A 19,879-nucleotide genomic window follows, 5' to 3' on the forward strand; every position below is an offset into this window, starting at 1 on the left:
TAATTTGTGTAGCTTTTAAGTTCCAAATGGCCTAAGAAAATGATGGTGTAGAAATAGTGGCTACATCTGAGTCACGATGTTGATGTGACTTTTATCAGTGTTCCAAGTGCAGGCATAACCTTGGGTTATTTACACACTGTGAAAAACGCTCCTCTTGCCAGTCACGGTAACAAACTTACACGGAACTCTCCTCTTGAGACACAAAGTGACCTGTTCTTAAATGAGTTGTTACTGCGTTCCTGCTCCAAGTAGGACTGTGAGGGGTTGCTGCGCCTGGAACTTTTTTAAAGATGCGCTTGGCCTACTTCAATCTGACATCACTTCTGTTGGTAGTAATCCGGACAGGAATTCCTTCAGGGAATTCTTGTGTTTAATTTTGGTTGTCCAGCAAAGCAAGTGCTGTGTACCTCTGCGTTACTTATGAAATGAATTCAAAGACATTTTTCCAGCTAGTACTTTATTTTTCTTTTGTTTAATTAGAAATGTCCATAACAATTCAATAACAAGCTAGAGAGTGCAGTAGAGTCTCTTTGTCTCTACTTAGATACATTTCCACTTTTCCTTTTTCTTCCTAGTTTATATAGGAAAGAAACCTTTCTAGTTTGTATAGTGTAGCCAGTCTGGAAGAGAAAAACGTTCACCTTATTGTAATACTACGTCTGTTATGTTGCTCCTAGATGTGATATGATGTAATGTTATAGTGTCAAATGTCACCGCTTGCTTCTATGACCAGTAATGATTGATTTAAAGAGATCATATTTGGTTGTTTGAGCTTGTTCAATATTGCAAATTGCTCTTTTAATTAGAAACTTTCAGAAGAGAAAATGAATCTCTAAACTGCATCCAAAGCTGAACAGTGTTGCCCAAAAAAGAGATAAATTTACTCAAATATCAAATATATTATCTTTTTTATATATATATATATATATAAACACAACAATATATTATTCCATGTAGAGGTCTATGCGATACTTAAATATCTTTTAGACTTGATTAGAAACTCCAGTCAATCTCCCTGCAGTAGTTCTGAATATCTTAAAGTAACACAGCCAGATTAGATACTGGGAAAAGTAAGGCCTTTCAAGCCTGAGGTCTCCATATACAAATTTTTAATATCAGAATCTGCCCCTTGAAGGTTTTTCAGCCTATATCGTGCCAGTGAAATAGCTGCTGCCAGCTGACATCCCTTTACGTCCTTTCTTTACTACTCAGTTTGTATTTTAGAGCAGACCTATGAATCTTCGTTAACTGTAACTGCTTGTGATTATTCCTTGCTTCTTCTTCTACATATTGAATTATACTTAGAGTTTCTCATTTAAATCTTCTCTATACGCAGGTGCAATCAAGATGGAGCCTCCTTCCCCGCCCTATTTTTCGGAAAAGGTTCAGTTGTACAACAAACCTCACGAGGACTCTTCCAACTCCCTGATGGCCATTGAGTGCCGCGTGTGCGGGGACAAGGCCTCCGGCTTCCACTACGGCGTGCACGCGTGCGAGGGCTGCAAGGTGAGCCGGCACACGGGGCTTCCCCCGCACCTAAGATGGTTCGATACTATCAATATTTTCACCTGAATAATCACTTGGTGGAACTGGAGATCAGTGCCTTTCAAAATAAGCTTCAGGTCTTTGTAAATTGTTCCACATATACTGCACATACTTTATGACTTAGTAAGTACGAGGTTCCTTAGAAATAATTTGGGTTTTTATTATTTGTATTACCGCTATTTGATTTTTTTGTACTTTTCTTCTACTTTTGTCAGTTATGCAATTATATTTCATTCCTGCTGTCTTGGAAGTCCCTTGTAGAACCTGAATTCATACAACGCAGCAAAAGTAGGTTAACGCTCAACTCCAAAGCTCAATACTCTCAGCAATTTAAAATTCAGGCTTTGTTATTCTGATCGATCAGAGTTTCTTTACCCAGTTTACACGTTTCTCGGTGACTACTGAAAAGTCTGGTGGTATTAAAGAACATGGGTTTCTGCTGTAAAACTCCACAGGCTTTTTTTTCAATGTTCAATGATATTTAGTGTTTATAACACATAAAGGACAAAGGAATGGTATAAAAATTGACCATCCTCAAGAATTAGAAAAGAAATGCCAGAGAAATAAATTAATAACAATTCATTGAGTACAAAGAAAAACATTGCAGAGTTTAATGTGAAATTCTCATCTTCTCTATTTTTGATATCTTGAGAATAACTAATAGTAAAGACCCAATGCAGAGCTTAAATAAAATTGTAGCACTGAATTAGGAACACAAATAAAGCAACAAGTATTCTGCTGATTACTTAAATTACGAGGAATTATATAAATAAGAGTTGGCATTATGCTTTTATTGTTGTTATTCGCTGTGAGAAAAAATTAATTGTTAAAAGGAACGATGATAAATTTGGATAAACTTTATTGATTATGAGTGATCTGAGAAAGCTTCTTTAAACTGTTAAAAGAGAGAATTGTGAATTTCCATAATGATTTCTCTCTTTATAAGACTTTGTAAGATTTCTGTGCAATAATTTCTGTGAGTTTAGCACCAAGATTTTGGATTTTTCACGTGCTGACGTACAAACTCATAATATAAAAAGAATGGAGATAAACTAGAAGATAAAACAACCTAGAAAATAGAACCCAGAAATAAATATTGTAAAATTAGTTCAGCACTGTGCAAAACTGAAGAAATAGATGAAAGAACATAAATCCTCTTTAAGTACTCAGACTGAAAAAGAAAAATAAATCTTTGAAATAGAATAAAAAATAAATAGTTGGGAAAGAAAATTTAAACAGATAACCCATACCTCTTTTTATTTACTTGTGACCAAACTGCTGTTGGCAGAATTTTGGGTTTGTTGCGATTTATAAAAAATTTTCGACGCTGGTAGTGAACTTCAGATTTTGAAAACGTCAGGTTCGCTTATTAAGGAATTGTCTCAAAACAGTGGAACAATCAGAGCTCCGCTTCCATCGGCGCAGTTCCTCCTGCTCTGTGCAGCTCCCGCTGAGGGCCCCACTGTCCTTTACACCCCACTGAGGCCCCGAAGCTTCCCCAGCTATTGGAGATTTTCTCCTCTCAGTCAAACCAGTTTGCAAATGGCAAATAAGATCAGAAATAAGATCAAATAAGATCAGGCAGGATGATGACACGCACCCTGTTTCCTTAGGAAATCTGTCTAAAACAGAGATGGGCACAGAAGGGTGCTTGGTGTGTTTGGAGAAGTGAGGTGATAACGCTGGCAGTTTCTCACATCCTTTTACATGTTTTTATGTTTATTTCAGGGCTTTTTTCGAAGAACAATCAGACTAAAGCTAATTTATGACAGGTGTGATCTTAATTGCCGCATCCATAAGAAAAGCAGAAATAAATGTCAATACTGCAGATTTCAGAAATGCCTCGCTGTCGGAATGTCACATAATGGTGAGTGCACACAGCATGTTTTCAAACCATCATGTCTCATCTGGAAAATAACATGAAACATTGATGTGGTTACTGAATGTGGTGCTTTAACATCTCGGCTCTTCTGTTTCTTTACACTGGACAGTCCAGAAATACATATCAGAGAGATTGCCTCCGAGCTTAGGAGATTATGTATGTGATTGGAGATTACTTTCAATAGAAAAATCAGATAGCACTTCTTGATATAATACATAATATATGAGTTGGTTTTGCTCTCCATCATTCTTGCTCATTACACTGTTTGTTGTTCTTCCTGAACATATTCCTAGCGTAATTGTTATTTTTCATTTCACTGTCTTACTTTCTGGCTAGAGTTTTTTGCATACTGCAGCTCAATATCCCTTTCCTGTAAGTGGAAAATTTAATTTAATTACGAAAAACAGACTTGAGAATTTACCAAACGGTTGTGAATAATAACAACTCGCATAGGACACTTGCTGAGGACAGTTAGCATCACTAAGTTAACACTTCCTCATCCTAGAACACAACGTGCTTTAAACAAACGGGCCAGACCCTGTACTGTTTTAAACCCCCCTGTCCTCCTCCTTCCTAGGACACCCACATCTGGGCATAGATTGCGATGTGTGGTAAGTAGGAGCGTGGCGTTCCTCAGCATGCTGGTTCGGCTCCCATCACCCCGTGTGTGTAGCTGTGATTCCCCCGTGACATGCGCGGGCTGAGAGCCGAACACCCCCTCCCATCCCTGCCCTGCAAACTGTGCTTCCATTCCCACTGTGTCCTAGTCCCAGGTCGCAAAAAAGTTTGCAGTTGTGTATCTGCAGCTGTGGCCGGTTCTGTGATTGCCTCTGTCACGCTAGGTCAGCAGATCGCATCAAGCACATCCCGATATCGCTCACTTGCATAGAATTTACAAAAAGTCCCTCTGAATGTTACAATTAACATAGCAATTCATGTGGAAATACTTACTTACGAATGTTTGGACAGAAAGACATAATGAAGATTCTTTGCTGCCTTGCTTTGGCAAAGTTGACTGAAAACAGGAATTAAATGTCATAACATAGAGACTTATGTAATTCTAAGGGTAAAGAATTGCAAACATGACTGGGAAAATAATTTCTCTGTGGTTTTTTTAGAACTTTCATTATTTTCAATCTAAAAAAATGAGTGTACTGTCCCCAAGAGGAAAGCTTAACTGTGGTTTGCAAAGTTAATACATGCAGTGAATGTAAATTGGTATGGGAAATGTTTTGCTAATAGAAAATATGGTTTTCAAGTTCCTGGGATGCAACAGTAACACTTAAAAATAAATCTAATTTTGAAATGCTACTGTGGGTATTTTTATAGTAATTTAGGAGGTTTTATTATTATTATTTTCAAGGTGCATGCCAAATTCTCTCATACCCTAGCAACACAGCTTCCCATTATGTCAGTGGGAACCATGTGCATTTCTATCAGGAAGGGGAAGGCCAAGACCGTTCTCTCTGGCTTAGTAACATAAAGGGCCCAAGAAATATTTTTAAAATTAACATTTCACCTGCCATATTTTCCTGTTCAGCCCCTGCCGAGGTTATGGGAGCCGGGGAGGCACAGAGAGGAGAGGAAAGGGCAAAGTCCTGGGGCTCAAAGGGACGCTGCCATTTGCTCTCACCGTGAGCTCACCCAGCAGGGACGTAGTTGTGTTATATTCAAGTGTTGGCTTCTACACTTGCCTTTTTTGCTCACCCTGGTTACATTACATGGCATGAAACAGCACCCTCATTCCTCAATCATTTATAAATAAAAGAATTGATCAAAAAGAACTACATTTCACCTTTGAAGACACAGGCCTGTGAAATGCAACACTGGATGTCGTCAATGGCAGAGAGACGTTTTTACGTTACATTTACAGGTTAAAGTTCATCCATTTGGGTAGCGAAATTATCTGAATTTTAAATGCTTGGAATCAGAACGTGGATTATTTGTTCGGCTCCATGACTGCCTTTGCATAGATACGTTATTGCAAAACGAATAGGGCCTTAGGAAAACGGGGAATGCAAGGAGCCACTTCGCAGCTACAGCCACATTTTTTCACATATAAACGAGACATACCACTTGGCTGAAGGTTAAAAAACACAGTAGCGTTCTCATGCTTTGAATATTGTTTTCCTGTCGTCCTCTAGCCACAACGCTGCTCTGTGTTTAACCCTTCCTCACTCAGATTGTGTTCTGAAGCACCACTAAACAGAAGCTTGGTTCTTTTATTTTAGAAAGTGCATTATTTTTTTCTCTTCTACTAAAAGTACTATTTAGATAAAACCAGCTACTCTAATGGCAAACGGAGCACACATGGCAATAAGTCTTTGTTATCAGTTCTGGGAGCAGCGACTTGCTCAGTCTGGGCACGTGCTGCCAGCAAACTCAGCCAGGTATCTGCCCCGGCTCTACCGTGCGTTTTCTAGAGTAAGAAACTGTGTTTATAATCTATCTGGGGACTCATTTATGCTCAAAAAAAATTTCTATAATCTAGTTTATGAAACTTTATTCTCATAATTCATGAATTATGTCAGAAAGCTTCCAAGACATGTATTTTCATGAAATAGAGACAGTGTTTAAAAGTGGACCACGAAAGATCCATCTCTGTTAATCCATCCTAAAGGTGCACTTTTACTAAAGAACACGTGTGGAAATGATAGATTGCTGATAAACATACAATCCGCACATAGCACAGGTGCTAATTTTCTTTCAAAGTAATCTCAGCATTTTAACAGACTTGCTATATAATTCTGTGTTACCTTTGGCCATAGCACTTAGTTCTTTTGTTGTTTGTAGGGGCTTTTCCTTTTTCATTTACACAGAGGGAATTAAAAATAATCTTGGTTTTAAAAGAAACTACAACTCTGATCTTTGTAGAAAAATCAGCATCACGAGATAGCGAATTTCTATGCAGCTTTAATCACGCACCATTTGATATAGTCTTCCTCCCTGTCTTTGGGTTTTAACTCCAGACCAGATAATATACATAAAGGTGCTTGCTTTCATAAAATTTAGCACAGTGAACTCAGTGTTCTGATTTTAACATTCATGTTCACAGGTGTTTTTCTTTGTATATATAAAAATTATACAAATTCTCAAACACACAGAAACAAAAAAATAGATATTATTCCAACAAGAAAAATACTGAAACAGGTAGCAAAGTAAGAAATAATCTTTGGGTTTTATAGCACTTTTCATTAAGAGATCTCAAAGCGCTTTTCAGGAAAATAAGTATCACCATCACAAGCAAAATAAAAATAAATAATAGGCTAAAGAAGGTATCTATTCTAGAACTATTAACAGTAAAGGAAATATTAACAGTATGATGAACTCCAATGCAAACTGTAAATTAATGGAAACACCAGAGCTTATCCCATGTGCCTACTTTGCAAAGGTAATTTGGTATCCTGGACCACGCTTGGTCAATTCCATTAAAGAAATAAACACAGTGTAAATTGCCATTTATTATAAATTCTACACCAGTGCTGTTGTAAACTTTTAACAGAGAACTATCAACAGTATGTTGTTTAGCAATGCCAAATTGCCAGCATGAATACTGTAATTTACTTGCCAAGAGACTCTTGGACAGGAGACAAGAGACAGCGCACAGGAATTAGGGTATAGGATAAGGGGCATGTTTAGAAAACACAGTATACGTACTACGCTGTCATACCGAAAACTAAAAGTAAGCCTGGTTTAGTGTGGCAGTATCAGTGCAACAGTAGATAGGTGCAGTTATGTGAAAACTGTCCCAAGTTTTACAAAAGAAACTGTCCCCCTTGGTTCTGGCAAATGTACTTGAAAAATGCCGGCACTGGTCTGGTCCCCCGGGTATGAATCCCTAGCAAGGTCTTTGTTACCACTCTCCTTTCTGTTCTTTGACTAAGCGGTAAAACTATTTTCTTTAGTTATTCTCTAATGACGAAACTCTCTCTGTTGTGAAAATTCCTGATCTTTTCAATAAAATCTCTACATTAAGCAATTCTATTTCAGTAGCCAGTGTCATAGTTGGTATATACACTGTGGTATATCATTAAGAATGTTCCAGTAGATACTTGATTCAAAGAGGAGAATAAAGAAAGAGGAAGAAGGAAAAAAATAGAAAAATATGTAGCTGAATTAATTCCTTTGGAGCTATGCTGAATTTTTAAATCTTTTTATTTAGGTTACACGAAGTACCAATACAAACTCTCCTTGTGTTTGATATCAGGATTTTATACGCCACTAACGTTACCGTATGTTCATCCGTCCACATCGCTTCTTTACAGAACGGTGTTGGTCTCTTTGAGCCATTATAGGATGCCATAGCAACTAATCTGAAGTTAATAATTTTTCTTTCAGTGTTTTGCTCTCAGAAGAAAGTAGGGCAGTTACGTCTCCCTCAGAACTGTTGTTAGTAGCTGATTAGGAATACTTAGCGTTTCCCATGGGAAAGAAAAAAATACATATGCCATGGTATATACGATCCAAACCAAAAATCCGTTGGCAATCATTCAAAATTTCCCATATGAAAAAATTACAAGCAACAGACATTTTCATGGGGGAAAAAAAAATAGAATGTGCTAATTTGTACCTATTGAACTAGGTTTGCTTTCCTGCTGATTTTTATTCTGACATGTTAACTCCACCAATATCCAAGCAAATAGGATATACACAGCATGCCTCATTCAGAGCCTCAGTGTGCTGAAAGAGAAATGTGGTCTAGTTGGAAAAATAAATTACCTTGTTTCTGTGGCCAGGAAACAAGAGAACTGTTCGACAAATATAATATATGACAAATGGTTTTTATATGGTTTTTGACACAATTATTTATTCTTGTGAAACAGTGTCATGTTTGTCCATCAGCACACTGCAAAGATCTTCATAAAAGGAAAGTGGCTGGTCATTTCCAAATTAAACCTCCCTAGTATAATCATTCATATGTATGATCTTAACAGCACTTTTACTTGATCCAGGGAAGACACTAATCGCCAAAAAAATATTTATAATATTTCTATTTCTTCCTAAGGCCAAAATGAAAACCTTCCTTCCTTCCTTCCGTCTCATGTTTTGATGCTCTTTTGTTCTGTTTTTGTTTTGTAAAATAAAATAAATTCTGTTTACTGAAATACCATATGACAAACCAGTCATGATCTTGATGGCTCATCTGAAGTATTTTCCGAGTCAGTCTCCATATGAATAAATATCGTTGTGGGTAGTGAGTACAGGGGTGTTGAAGTGGGAGGTTTCCAGCTGCCTCACCTTGGTGTTGAGCAAAAGTTTCAAGTCCACAGGCACACAGAGTTACCATGAAGAACTCAGCCTTTTCTGGCTTTTTTTTAATTCTTTCTCATTCCTTAATTCTTTGGTAACACTTTATAGCATTTCCTACAGTAAGTTCTGTTGAACTATTTAGGAATTTTTTCCTGCAAGGCATGCGAGTGTTTTGTTTCTAAACAGATGAAGAATCCGAGATCCATATGGTGATTTGCCCACAACAATACAAAGCTGAACGTGGTTCCTACCCTAAGCCAGCAGAATTTTAATATCCTAAAGATTCTTTACACTTCAGATAGATTGGGAGCAGAATCAGTGAGTTTCAGCAGCTCTGTCAGGTGAGCTGACGGCAGGTTTGCACTTCCAAGCAAGATACTGTAATCTTGCTGTTTGAGCACAGGGATTATCTTCTCTTTGAGATTTGTTTGTGTACGTTTCTTTAAAGCACCTGGGCTGGTTTGCCTGTGTTACTGGAGAAAATTGTCTTTCTCTTCCTTGCCTAAAGACTCTTTTGTAAAATTTCAGGAGCTCCTAACAACAGGTAACATAAAAATGTATTCAAATACGTTTTTTTAGGTGCAACTATAGCTATAGTAATTGCTTGTCATCTTCTTCAGCCATCAGGTTTGGGCGAATGCCACAAGCGGAGAAGGAGAAGCTCTTGGCAGAGATTTCCAGCGACATCGACCAGTTAAACCCTGAATCTGCTGATCTCCGAGCACTTGCCAAGCATTTGTATGACTCATACATAAAGTCCTTCCCTCTGACCAAAGCCAAGGCGAGGGCGATCTTGACAGGAAAGACGACAGACAAATCAGTTAGTTCCTTCTGCTTTTTTTTTGCTTTCTTTTGAGTAAATGATTTACCACATTGACAACACATCTTTAAAAAAACCCAAAAAAACACCACCAAACTTTGCTGTTGGCAGCTACATATTTCAAGCTGTGCCTGAAACACAGGAAATGTTTTTAGATAGGATAAGTAAACATTATTTGAAAAAACTCCAAGTTCACCTAATAAAATACTTGAAACCAGGACAAGAATGTGAAGGTCATCGTAACCTTTTTGTATTCTCTTCTCGTTTTCCTTCTCCTTCCCTAAAGGTTATCTTCCACGCTATCTGTTTAAGGTGCCTAGCTAGCTGTCGGGAATTAAAGCATCCGTATCATAGCACGTTATCATAGCATGTCATCGGTATTAGTGGTACCCAAAGGAATCATCTTTTTCGTAACTGTCAGATGGTCCCAGCATCAACACCATCGCTCGCCTTGACTGTGATGCTCGTTCTTGTGATGCTCTGATGACCTCTGGGTTATCTTGGATCAGATCCAAGCCTGTGTCAGTGCGATTTGAATTTTAGGAGAATGTACAAGAAAATATTTGAAAATTAAGAATATGTGTATTTGTGGGTTTCTTTGGAAACTTCACTGGCAATACATAACGATCTTCTGTATCAGGGAGAAGAAGGATAGATAAAATCTGATAATTATGATCGATTTTAAATTTTGTCACTATTTTAATACCTAAAGAGCAAAATAGTTTTCCAAGACTTATAACTCTTAGTTTTATATATTTTTGAGAATGATTGGCAGAAATTTTATTGTCGGGATTACAACAAGAGACTGTATTTTATTTTCTTTAATAATTTCAAAGACGGGAAAGAATTTGTAGGCTTTTTAGGCTTTTTTTTTTTTAAAGCCAATTAAAATAATAATTTAAATATTGTCCCCAATTTAGTTGTAGCCCTCACATAGAAACTTCAGATACAGCGGACACTTACAGTTTGAGTAACTTTTCCTCATGGAGTAAAGTTAGAAGTAGTGTTGGTTTTTTATTCAGCAGGAAGCTGATGCACTGAGTCCACTTGAGGGTCCTTGCTTTTTCCAAGTCTTCCCGCGGTTCTCTCTCTATATCAGAAACATAAGTTACTGGGAAAGAATCAATAGAGCAATTTAGTTTTTTGGAAGTGTGTTCTTCAGAACTATGCACCTGCATTGGGAAACAGAAGTGGGGTGTGTAATTATAGATCTTGTTTCTTCCTCTTCATCCTGAAAGCATCACCAGGCAGCCGGCCCCTTTTTCCTGCAGCTGCCCCGTGCGCGCTCTGCAACATGGCAGGAGTTTGGGCAGCGTTACCTATGGTGCTCTCAGCTGCCGTTTTTCCAGATGCGCGGTTAGAAATCTGGAAAGTTTGTTTGTGAGGCCCCAAGAGCCTCCACAAATGCTGCCTCTGTTCTGCGAGGTTCTGCGAAGCTGCCATAGAAATCGATTGGCACGCGGTTTGCTGCTCCGCGGCGCCGGGCACTTCACAAACGTGGGGGCAAACCTGACTCGGCCGTGTCTGCAAGTGGCACTAACGCAGTACTCAGAGAGTAAATGTGTGGTGTGCCGTCAACAGTGTGCTGCTCTTGTGGGGGAAGGCTGAAAACTTTGCCAGGTTATAATATAGTAATAAAAAAATAGACTTAGAATTCAGCTTTTAATTGGTGCAAATTTTCAAGTCTTTTGAAAAAAATAACACTGAAGACTGACGGTATTTAATGGTTACACCTTTTATGTTATTTGAACTGTTAACTCTGGGCAGAGTTTAAATTTATGTTATTTTTTAATTGCTGTGTCATCTGCATTAACTGAAAATTATTTGATATGCTGAGTACGTCAAAACTAAAATGACTAACATCCTCTTCTGGGATACACGGTGCTCATACTCTCTAGTCCATTAATTATTCAAGTATGTTAACAAACATATTAATATCAGTAGATATTTGTTCAGTGCAGCAATGAACTATTTAGTCATTTACCCTCTAAGGAAAAGATTCTTCAGATATATTCAAGAAATCCTCACTTAACCACTTTTTTAAAACCAGGAGCTTTTCCTGCATGTTCTGAATCCCAGTGGAATTTTTCCTGGCACTACGTTTTCTAACCTGCTTTCAAAATTGATTTATTCCACTTGAGTTTATTTCACAGTCGGACTCAATCTTGTGTTCTGAATTGTGCTGCTGTAGTTTGTATCACATCATTTGTGTTTTCTTTCCGTTGACAAGTTGTTTGAGTTTAAATATACCCTAACTTCATTATTTTAAGAGGAATCAACAACAAAAGGTTAAGTTTCTAACATAATCAACACCATAAGGTCGATACTACTTGCAGGACTTTCTAGAAGGATAGAACTTGAAAAGAACATGACAGTACATGAAGGAATTTAATGTGAATATCCTCTCTCTTTCTACAAAAAAGAAGTTATACCACCAGAAGTGCGGACATGTCACTGCACACTTGCTAGATTCTGTTTTATAGAAGCCATTGAAGTTAGGTAAAAGGAGTAACAGTTTAATCTTTTGTTAATAAGCACTCAAAACTTCAGATTCTGGTATTACAGAACTTTCGTAAAGCAAAACAAAACAAAAAGGCAAAAAATAATGGATATTTCAAAATAGTGTTCCTAACCCTCCACCCACCGATTATTCAAAAAGTATCAGCCAAAGCCCTATTTTTAGCATACAGATTCATGGAACATGTGAGAAGTCTTTAGGAACTACTTGTCCTTTCTGTGAATCATTTTAACTTTGTGAGGATATTTGCTTTAATGGGTTTATGAAGATTTAACCCTTTGGGGTTAACCAGCCTCAATATGTTCCTCATAGATTTCCAAATGTTTCTGACGATTTATACTTCCGCTTCAGCTTCTGCTCAGGAGTCCAATGTCCATAGAAAAGATACTTGAAAGTAAATTGTCTTTTCCTTTCACTTGTAGCCATTTGTTATTTACGACATGAACTCTTTAATGATGGGAGAAGATCAGATCAAGTGCAAGCACGTGTCCCCGCTGCAGGAGGAGAACAAAGAGGTAGCAATTCGCATTTTCCAGCGGTGCCAGTTCCGCTCCGTGGAGGCCGTGCAAGAGATTACGGAGTTTGCCAAGAACATTCCAGGTTTTGTGAATCTTGACCTGAATGATCAAGTAACTCTCCTGAAATACGGGGTCCATGAGATCATATATACACTCCTGGCTTCTCTGATGAACAAAGACGGAGTTCTTGTATCTGATGGACAAGGATTCATGACACGGGAGTTTCTGAAGAGCCTGAGAAAACCTTTTTGTGACTTTATGGAGCCCAAGTTCGAGTTTGCTGTGAAGTTCAATGCACTGGAATTAGATGACAGTGACCTGGCAATATTTATAGCTGTCATTATACTGAGTGGAGGTAAGTGCTGTCTTATTTAATATGATATTTTATGCAATACAATTGACACTTTTAATTCCTGTCCAAACAGGAAAGTGCTCAGCACTACAGGATGGGAGTGAGTTTATTTACACATATTTTTATTAGTTTTCAGCTTTCTTGGTGTTTTTTTGCCTTTTTTTCAGTTTCAGGCAGAAACTGAAAATGTAAATGACCCAATATTAGTGATGGAGCTGGAAATGCCAGATGAGTCAGCAGTTCGTTCAGTTAGAAAACAAAATCGGGACTATCTTTCTGAAAACAGGAAGGGTGGAATTTCACTGGCAAAAGCTTCTAAAAGTTAAAATTCTGCAGGAGGATTTTTTAAACCTGCAATTAGATTGTGCAGCTTGCTAATCGTACACAAATAGTTTTGACTCCATGAAAATTTCAAAATACATGTGGCATTTGGCTTACGGGATTTCTGGTGGAGGTTTTTTTATTATTGTTGTTTTTTCATTCATACAAGGTTTTCTTTGCCTTTAAAAGTGGAGCGGGGGGGAAAGAATGCATTTCTCAGGAAAACGATGTCTGCTTATGCCTGAGACAAACAGGCATCGTGTGTCTGCTCTGTTCAGGTTTCCTAAGCTGCTCGGTTTGTATTCGTGTTTATGGACTATGCTTTGTGCAGAGCATGAAACTGAAAGCCCAGGTTCAAGCATTCTAACACTGCATTAAAAAAAGACACAGAGTTTTCAGCTTTTTTTGAAGACCGTCAGTACGTCCTATCTGACTCTGAGGTGATGTAGCTGTTATATTTTGTGAATTAGTGACTGCAACCCAGGTTTATTTCGCTTAGAAACCTTCCACCGAGAATCTGAAATATCAGATATACATTTCGGGTCAGATTGAAGGTCTTTTACTGTGGCCAATATATCAAGTTAGTGATGTCGCACGAAGAAAATTTTACCCAACTGATTTGTGTGTATTTTGGCTTCAAACGGTACTGCAGATATCAATGGGAGGAATGTGCTGAATGTTCTGAATGCGGCTCCTCCACAGAGCAACGCAGAGGATTTTGTTATTAAATTATGTTGAAGCAATCAAAGACAGCAACCACATGCTATTGTTCTAAAAACAAACATTCTGTTGAGAGTGCACTGTTACGTATAGCTTCATTTAAACTCACGTACAATTACTTCTAGCACTGTGTTTCATTCAGCAAAAATGTGGTATCACAATATGGTTTATTAGAAGAACTAAATCCACTTCAAACAAGTACAGTTCCCAGAAGACGTGTTCTTGTGCAAACCTTTGAACACAACAATCCCTGCGGACTCTGAATTAATTCAGGAAGGAAAAATATGTTACTGGTGTATTTTCAGTTGGCTTTGATGGGGGAGGAGAAATTATACAAGCCTATTAGGGCACTGCGCAAAACATGCCAATATTTTGTGTTTTCTAATATAATGAAATTTGACAGATGAGAACCAGGCCTCTCAAAATCCACTCCTAATTGGAGAAAGGGAGCTTGCGATCTGCCAAGCCAGGTCTGCTGGGCTTCAGGGCCGTTCGCTTTGCATTAGAAGAAATAGGAATGATGTGAGTAATCTTACAACTGAGATCTCAGGAGGACAATGATCCACAGAAAACAAAATTGACTAGGCTGAACCAGTTTTATCAACAAGTCTTTCTTTTAAGAATGATTTGTAAACAGAGATCCAAAAAAGAACTACCTGAATTTTTAGTTAGTTCTTAAATAACTCCAAAGAAAATCCATTTAAATATATAGATCCACGTAAATATAAACCAGTCCTTTCTAGAAAAATCCTTTAGTTTCTTGATAACAAAGATCTCTCACTATCTTTACTCATAATTTCTTTTTTTTCCTCAAAAAAGCATGAGAGCTATTTATAAAAACTGTCTATTTTTAAAAAAAAAAAAGGCTTTGATGCCAATTAAAGAGTGGCTTTATCATGGAACTTACAGTCAGATATTATATGTATTCAACTGTATGAATTCTGTGGGACTATAACATGTGGGATGGAACTGAAATCCTATTTCTCAGATATCTCAGGTGCTCTTGTTTCCTTAAGAACTATGTTCTTACAGCACTTAATTTCCGTAAGAACTATATGCATGTCAAACCAGGATGATTTCACTGAAAACAGGATTTCAAACCCAGCTCATACCACCTGCAGGGCTTTACTGGCTGCAGGAACATTGTGATCTTTAAATCACTTTGAGAAGTCCTGTGTACAGTTATCTTACAAGAAAAGCAGTTTGTGAATCAAAAAAGATCGGGCCAAATGCTCAGATTCGAAGTGAATCTGTTGTTGCTCAGCGAAATGAAGCTCGTTCTGCTGGCTCCACGGGGCCATCGTTAACGCAGCTCTGAAACGAGAGGGGAGGGAAAGAGAAAGAGGATTCCAGCTGGAACATGACATGTAGAAAGCTTTTCATTGTGAAGTAAGTGTTTGGAATCCTATGAAATGGCCCAGCCTTTTGATATCGAAACAGTTGGGTTTGCGTTATGTATAAGCAGCTGACAAATTAACTGTAATAGCAACGAAATGGAAGTACTCCCACTTCCCCGCAGCCTTGTTCTGTCTCAGGGATTCCAAATGTCACCCTGAACTCATCATTACAAAGCTGACAAGTTGTTCTTCATGTCCATGTATTGCACTTCAAAATAATACTGCAAATGGCAAATGAATCCTAGTATTCTGAATTTACTGCTGATGAGACAGAGAGCAGTAGGATATTACCTTACTTTTACAAAAGAAACGCTTTATGGCATTAACAGCAACGCCGAACTCTCATTACAACATTCTTTTGCTTCTGGTAACTTTGAAAAATACGCTTTGGTAAAATGAGATTTGGAAACCTTTTTTCAGGGAGATGTTCTTCCTCCCTGTTGTGTTCCTCTGTGCCCCTGGGGCCAGTAGTGAGTGCCATGGTACATGTGTTAAAGAACTTGGAACATATTTAACTATATTATATATACCCGAGCTGAAAATGAAGTCTGTCATAAGAAAGTTTAAGGAGAACGAGCTGGATGTCTGTGTTTGGGCAGGAGAGGTAGTACTCCCAGCCTTATTGGGATAATCCACATTTGGAAACAGAGCATACTCAAGCGGGTTGTTGTCATATAAAGAAAAAGCTCAAAAGGTAATTTTGTAGTATTCTTACATATCATGAGTAGACTGGAACTTTTGTATATTCTCTTCTGCGGCGTTTGGGCTGCAGTGGTGGTTGGAACCACAGTGGGGGTACCCGGACAGACCCCCCTCTGTCCGTCAACACACAGTCAATTCCATACTTGAATTCAGAAGTGTTGCTACATACACTTTTTCTAAGTGTGCTCTTTACAGTCAGTTTTAAGCCCTGAACCACTGCTGCTTGTTTAAACACTATATCCCGTAATCTCGCTGCACTCTGAGATCAGCAAAATTTAAAGTGTTATCACTGAATAGTACCAATAAATAGTTCAGATTTGACTGCTACAGAAATCCTGCTCTAGCAAACCTGTTAGAACAAAAAACGCCTCCTAATCAGACCAAGAACTGATAAGATAAACCCCGTGGGCTGTGAACCAAACTCCTGGGGACTGCAATACACGTGACGGTCTCGGGAGCAAAACCTCCAGCTGCTGAGTCACATCTGCCTCAGCAAAAGCAGGAGCAGCGTTGTTCAGTCAGCCACGGCTTCGCCTGCTTTAGCACGTCAAGAGTTTAGAATGTGCATTTAAATGCAAAACACACTTAAATCAAAGATACTAAATCGTAAAGGCATGCAGAGGCCACGTTCATATGTGAGGGGGGAAAAAAAAAGTAATTATTGTTAGGAACATGAAAGAAGCATCCAAATCTGTAAGTAAATAAAGAAACAAAATATTTTTCCCTGAGGTAGTATAGAACATCAATTTCCACCAAGTCATACTGTTGGCACCCAAAACTGAGGGACTATTGGCCTTTCCCAGTCACTGTGAACATTTTCTTGCTCCCTGCAGAATTTTCAAACCAAATGCAACAGCTGTATGAAAACAAATCAAGACCTAAACAAAAACTGGATAAAGAAAAGTAATAATGAAAAGTGGTGCTGCCTTGGCATAGTCTGGATGGATGAAAGGCAGGTTGCAAATAACACATAACAAAATCTCAACTTCAATAAACCATCTTCGGTAGCAGAGAGGTTTAAAAGTTGTGTCCAGTTCACATTTAGTGCTCTCTCACCTTAATCATTTCAGCTCTCCTTCCTTTGGCCTCTGTGACCTGATTTCGTTGTATCATAGGAACGTCCTGCTAAACCCATTGTTTTTGTCTTTGTCTTTCCCTTCCCTCCTCGGCTCCTTTGCAGTTTTCTCGGTGAGCTTTCAAGCAGCGTTCTGGCTGCCTCGGCCTCTCCGGAGGCCATGGGATCACATCGACTTTACTGCCATTGCTGTTTCTTCCTATCCTCTAGCCCAATTTTCCTCAAGGATTACCGTTCTTCACTTCCTTGGCATTTCTTTCCTACAAGCCACATCCATCTGGAGCGCCTCACTGCACAAAACACACCTTTTGCTGTAATAACGTGATGGCTCTGGAGCATATATATTTAAGAGCATCTGAACAATTTGAAATATACTGTAATACCTGTATGTTAAAGCTTTTGCAGCCTATTTCCTTTTTTTTTTTTCTGATTTAGATATGTTTCTTGGAACAGAAACAGCATTTTCCTCTGTAAGAAATTTTTACTGAGAAAGTATAGCAAACTGTCAACACCCAAAAAATAATGCCTGTATCCTGAAGTTCTCATTCATGAAAAATCTCTCTTGCCTTCAATGGGAATTTTCCTTCCTCTGGAATTGCCTTATTTAAAAATAACATCTGATGATCTCCTAGGCTTGTGTCGTAGTCATCTCTTCTGACTCTAGTTCCACTGGGTCATTATAAGACCATCAGACTGGGTTTTTCAGAGAAACTTTAGGATTTTATGCACTTAAATCGCACTCAGCTTCACCTGGCCGCGAGCACCCAACTGGGGGCTCCTGGGGACGTTCCAGTCCCAGCGCTGATCTCCCGGGTTTGTCCCCTGGACTCCCAGGTCGCGCTGGGGAGCACTAGGTTTGAACTGGGTTTCACTTCTGAAAAACTCACCCCCCCAGAAATTCCCACCATAGAAGAAGCAGGGGGCAAATGGAGATTAATCTCAGAGGAAATCAAGGCCACGGGCTTTGTGCTTTTTGATTTTTTTATATCGCTGCACACTGAGTCATACCCAGCTAGTTCAGAGTTCATCTGCAACACAGAAGTAAAATTTAAAGCTATCGCAACCCAAAGCCAAAATTATTAAAAGCTCTGAAGTGCTGGAAGTTGGAAAGTTTCTGAAAGATATAAAGAAGGCCACTAGGTTTTGCAGCACATGCAACACATTTAAGTACTCTAAAAAGAAATATCTACAATTTATCCAAAATTATCTAAGTATCTTTCAAAAATGACTAGATAATATTGCCAAAGAAAATTAATGAAAAGGATCACAGGTTACTCACATCATAGGAAATAACAGCCTATCTTTTAAATTTTTAATACAGATCAACCTCTTGTCCTTTCTGAAGTGGAAATATTTCCTTAGGGCAGTGATTTAAGGCTGGCTATAGGCACTGCTTTTCATTGATCAGCCTAGGAAATGAGTTTCAGAGCTACCCAGCAAGTGTTTTTTCCTTGGAGTATGTTGATAACCAGGATGCATTACCCCGTATAAAGTAGTTCAGCAGTAACAAATTACCGATGGTCATTGTCACAGGTGAGGACTTCATACTTAAGCAGTAGAATCAAATAATCTATTACGTCAAGTTAGATAACAAATCTTACCGATTACGTTAAATAATAATTGCGACCACTTAGGAGAAGGCATTTGGGAACAGACACGAATAACAGAACAGCTATTATTATGAAATATAATAATGGTTAAAAAGGAAAGATTTTGCTTCTTGTGGAAGAATAAGATATGGCAGGAAACGTTTTTAACAGCAGCAACCACATGCAAATCCGTCTGAGTATATGTTGATTTTCCAAAAGCGAATTTACCTGGTGCAGACTGTTTATCCGCCAACTAGATCTTGCTCTTGCTGTCCATGAACGCTCCTGGTTTACCGTGGAAAACGCACTGCAGTGTTGTATGAACCTGCCTGTGTATCTGCACCACAGAAACGCTTCAGCTGTTTCTCAGACTAGCTCTAAAACTCCTTCAAGCAAATTCTAGTAAAATCTTACAAATAAATACGTTAAGAAATTGTCAAAGAGTTCTCAGGAAGTGCCATAGGTAAATGCTTAATATACTAAGAAATCTTTAAGAAATTAATACATGAGCTCGATGTTTCCTTATTCTTCCTAAACTCACAACTCCCGCTGTTTTTCCTAGATCGCCCCGGGTTGTTAAATGTGAAGCCCATTGAGGACATACAAGACAATCTGCTGCAAGCTTTGGAGCTCCAGCTAAAGCTCAATCACCCCGAATCGTCACAGCTCTTTGCAAAGTTGCTGCAGAAAATGACGGACCTCAGACAGATTGTAACGGAACACGTGCAGCTGTTGCAAATAATAAAGAAAACGGAGACAGACATGAGTCTTCATCCACTCCTTCAAGAAATCTATAAAGACTTATATTAATGACCATAGTAGTTCTAATCCGCTGACATAATGTATGTTCTTCAGATTGCACTATTTCTTTGAGGGAAAACTTTGCGTACCTAAGAAATTACTGTGAAACAGCATTTTAAAAGAGAGAGCTTAGTATAGTAGATCTATTTTATGCATATTGTTTATAAAGACACATTTACAATTTACTTTTAATATTAAAAATATCTATATCATGAAATTGTTGGCAGTATTTTCAGAATTAATTTTTTAAACTATCTTCTTAAAATTGCTTGTCCAGTATGATTGATGCTTCACTGAAGTTGGTTAAGCATGCAGTTAAATTTTCAACTGAAAAATAAAAATCTTTCTCCTTAAACATTTCTAGGGAAACGTTTTAAGCATTATGTTTG

At 38.2% G+C, this 19,879-nt stretch overlaps 1 protein-coding gene across 2 annotated transcripts in view; it reads left to right on the plus strand.

Annotated features, from left to right (window-relative positions):
* Positions 1 to 19,655, plus strand: part of PPARG (peroxisome proliferator activated receptor gamma) — a 53,069-nt gene extending 33,414 nt beyond the window's left edge. For both annotated transcript variants that reach the window (XM_065642760.1, XM_065642761.1), the window contains exons 3-7: positions 1,337 to 1,506; positions 3,274 to 3,412; positions 9,298 to 9,497; positions 12,438 to 12,888; positions 19,252 to 19,655. In XM_065642760.1, the coding sequence (XP_065498832.1) occupies positions 1,337 to 1,506; positions 3,274 to 3,412; positions 9,298 to 9,497; positions 12,438 to 12,888; positions 19,252 to 19,499 (1,208 nt within the window). In that variant the 3' untranslated portion in view covers positions 19,500 to 19,655. The remainder of the gene's footprint in view (positions 1 to 1,336; positions 1,507 to 3,273; positions 3,413 to 9,297; positions 9,498 to 12,437; positions 12,889 to 19,251) is intronic.
* The last annotated feature ends 224 nt before the right edge of the window (positions 19,656 to 19,879 follow it).

Source organism: Caloenas nicobarica, chromosome 11, assembly GCF_036013445.1.
Source record: "Caloenas nicobarica isolate bCalNic1 chromosome 11, bCalNic1.hap1, whole genome shotgun sequence".
In the NCBI taxonomy this organism is placed as follows: Eukaryota; Metazoa; Chordata; class Aves; order Columbiformes; family Columbidae; genus Caloenas; species Caloenas nicobarica.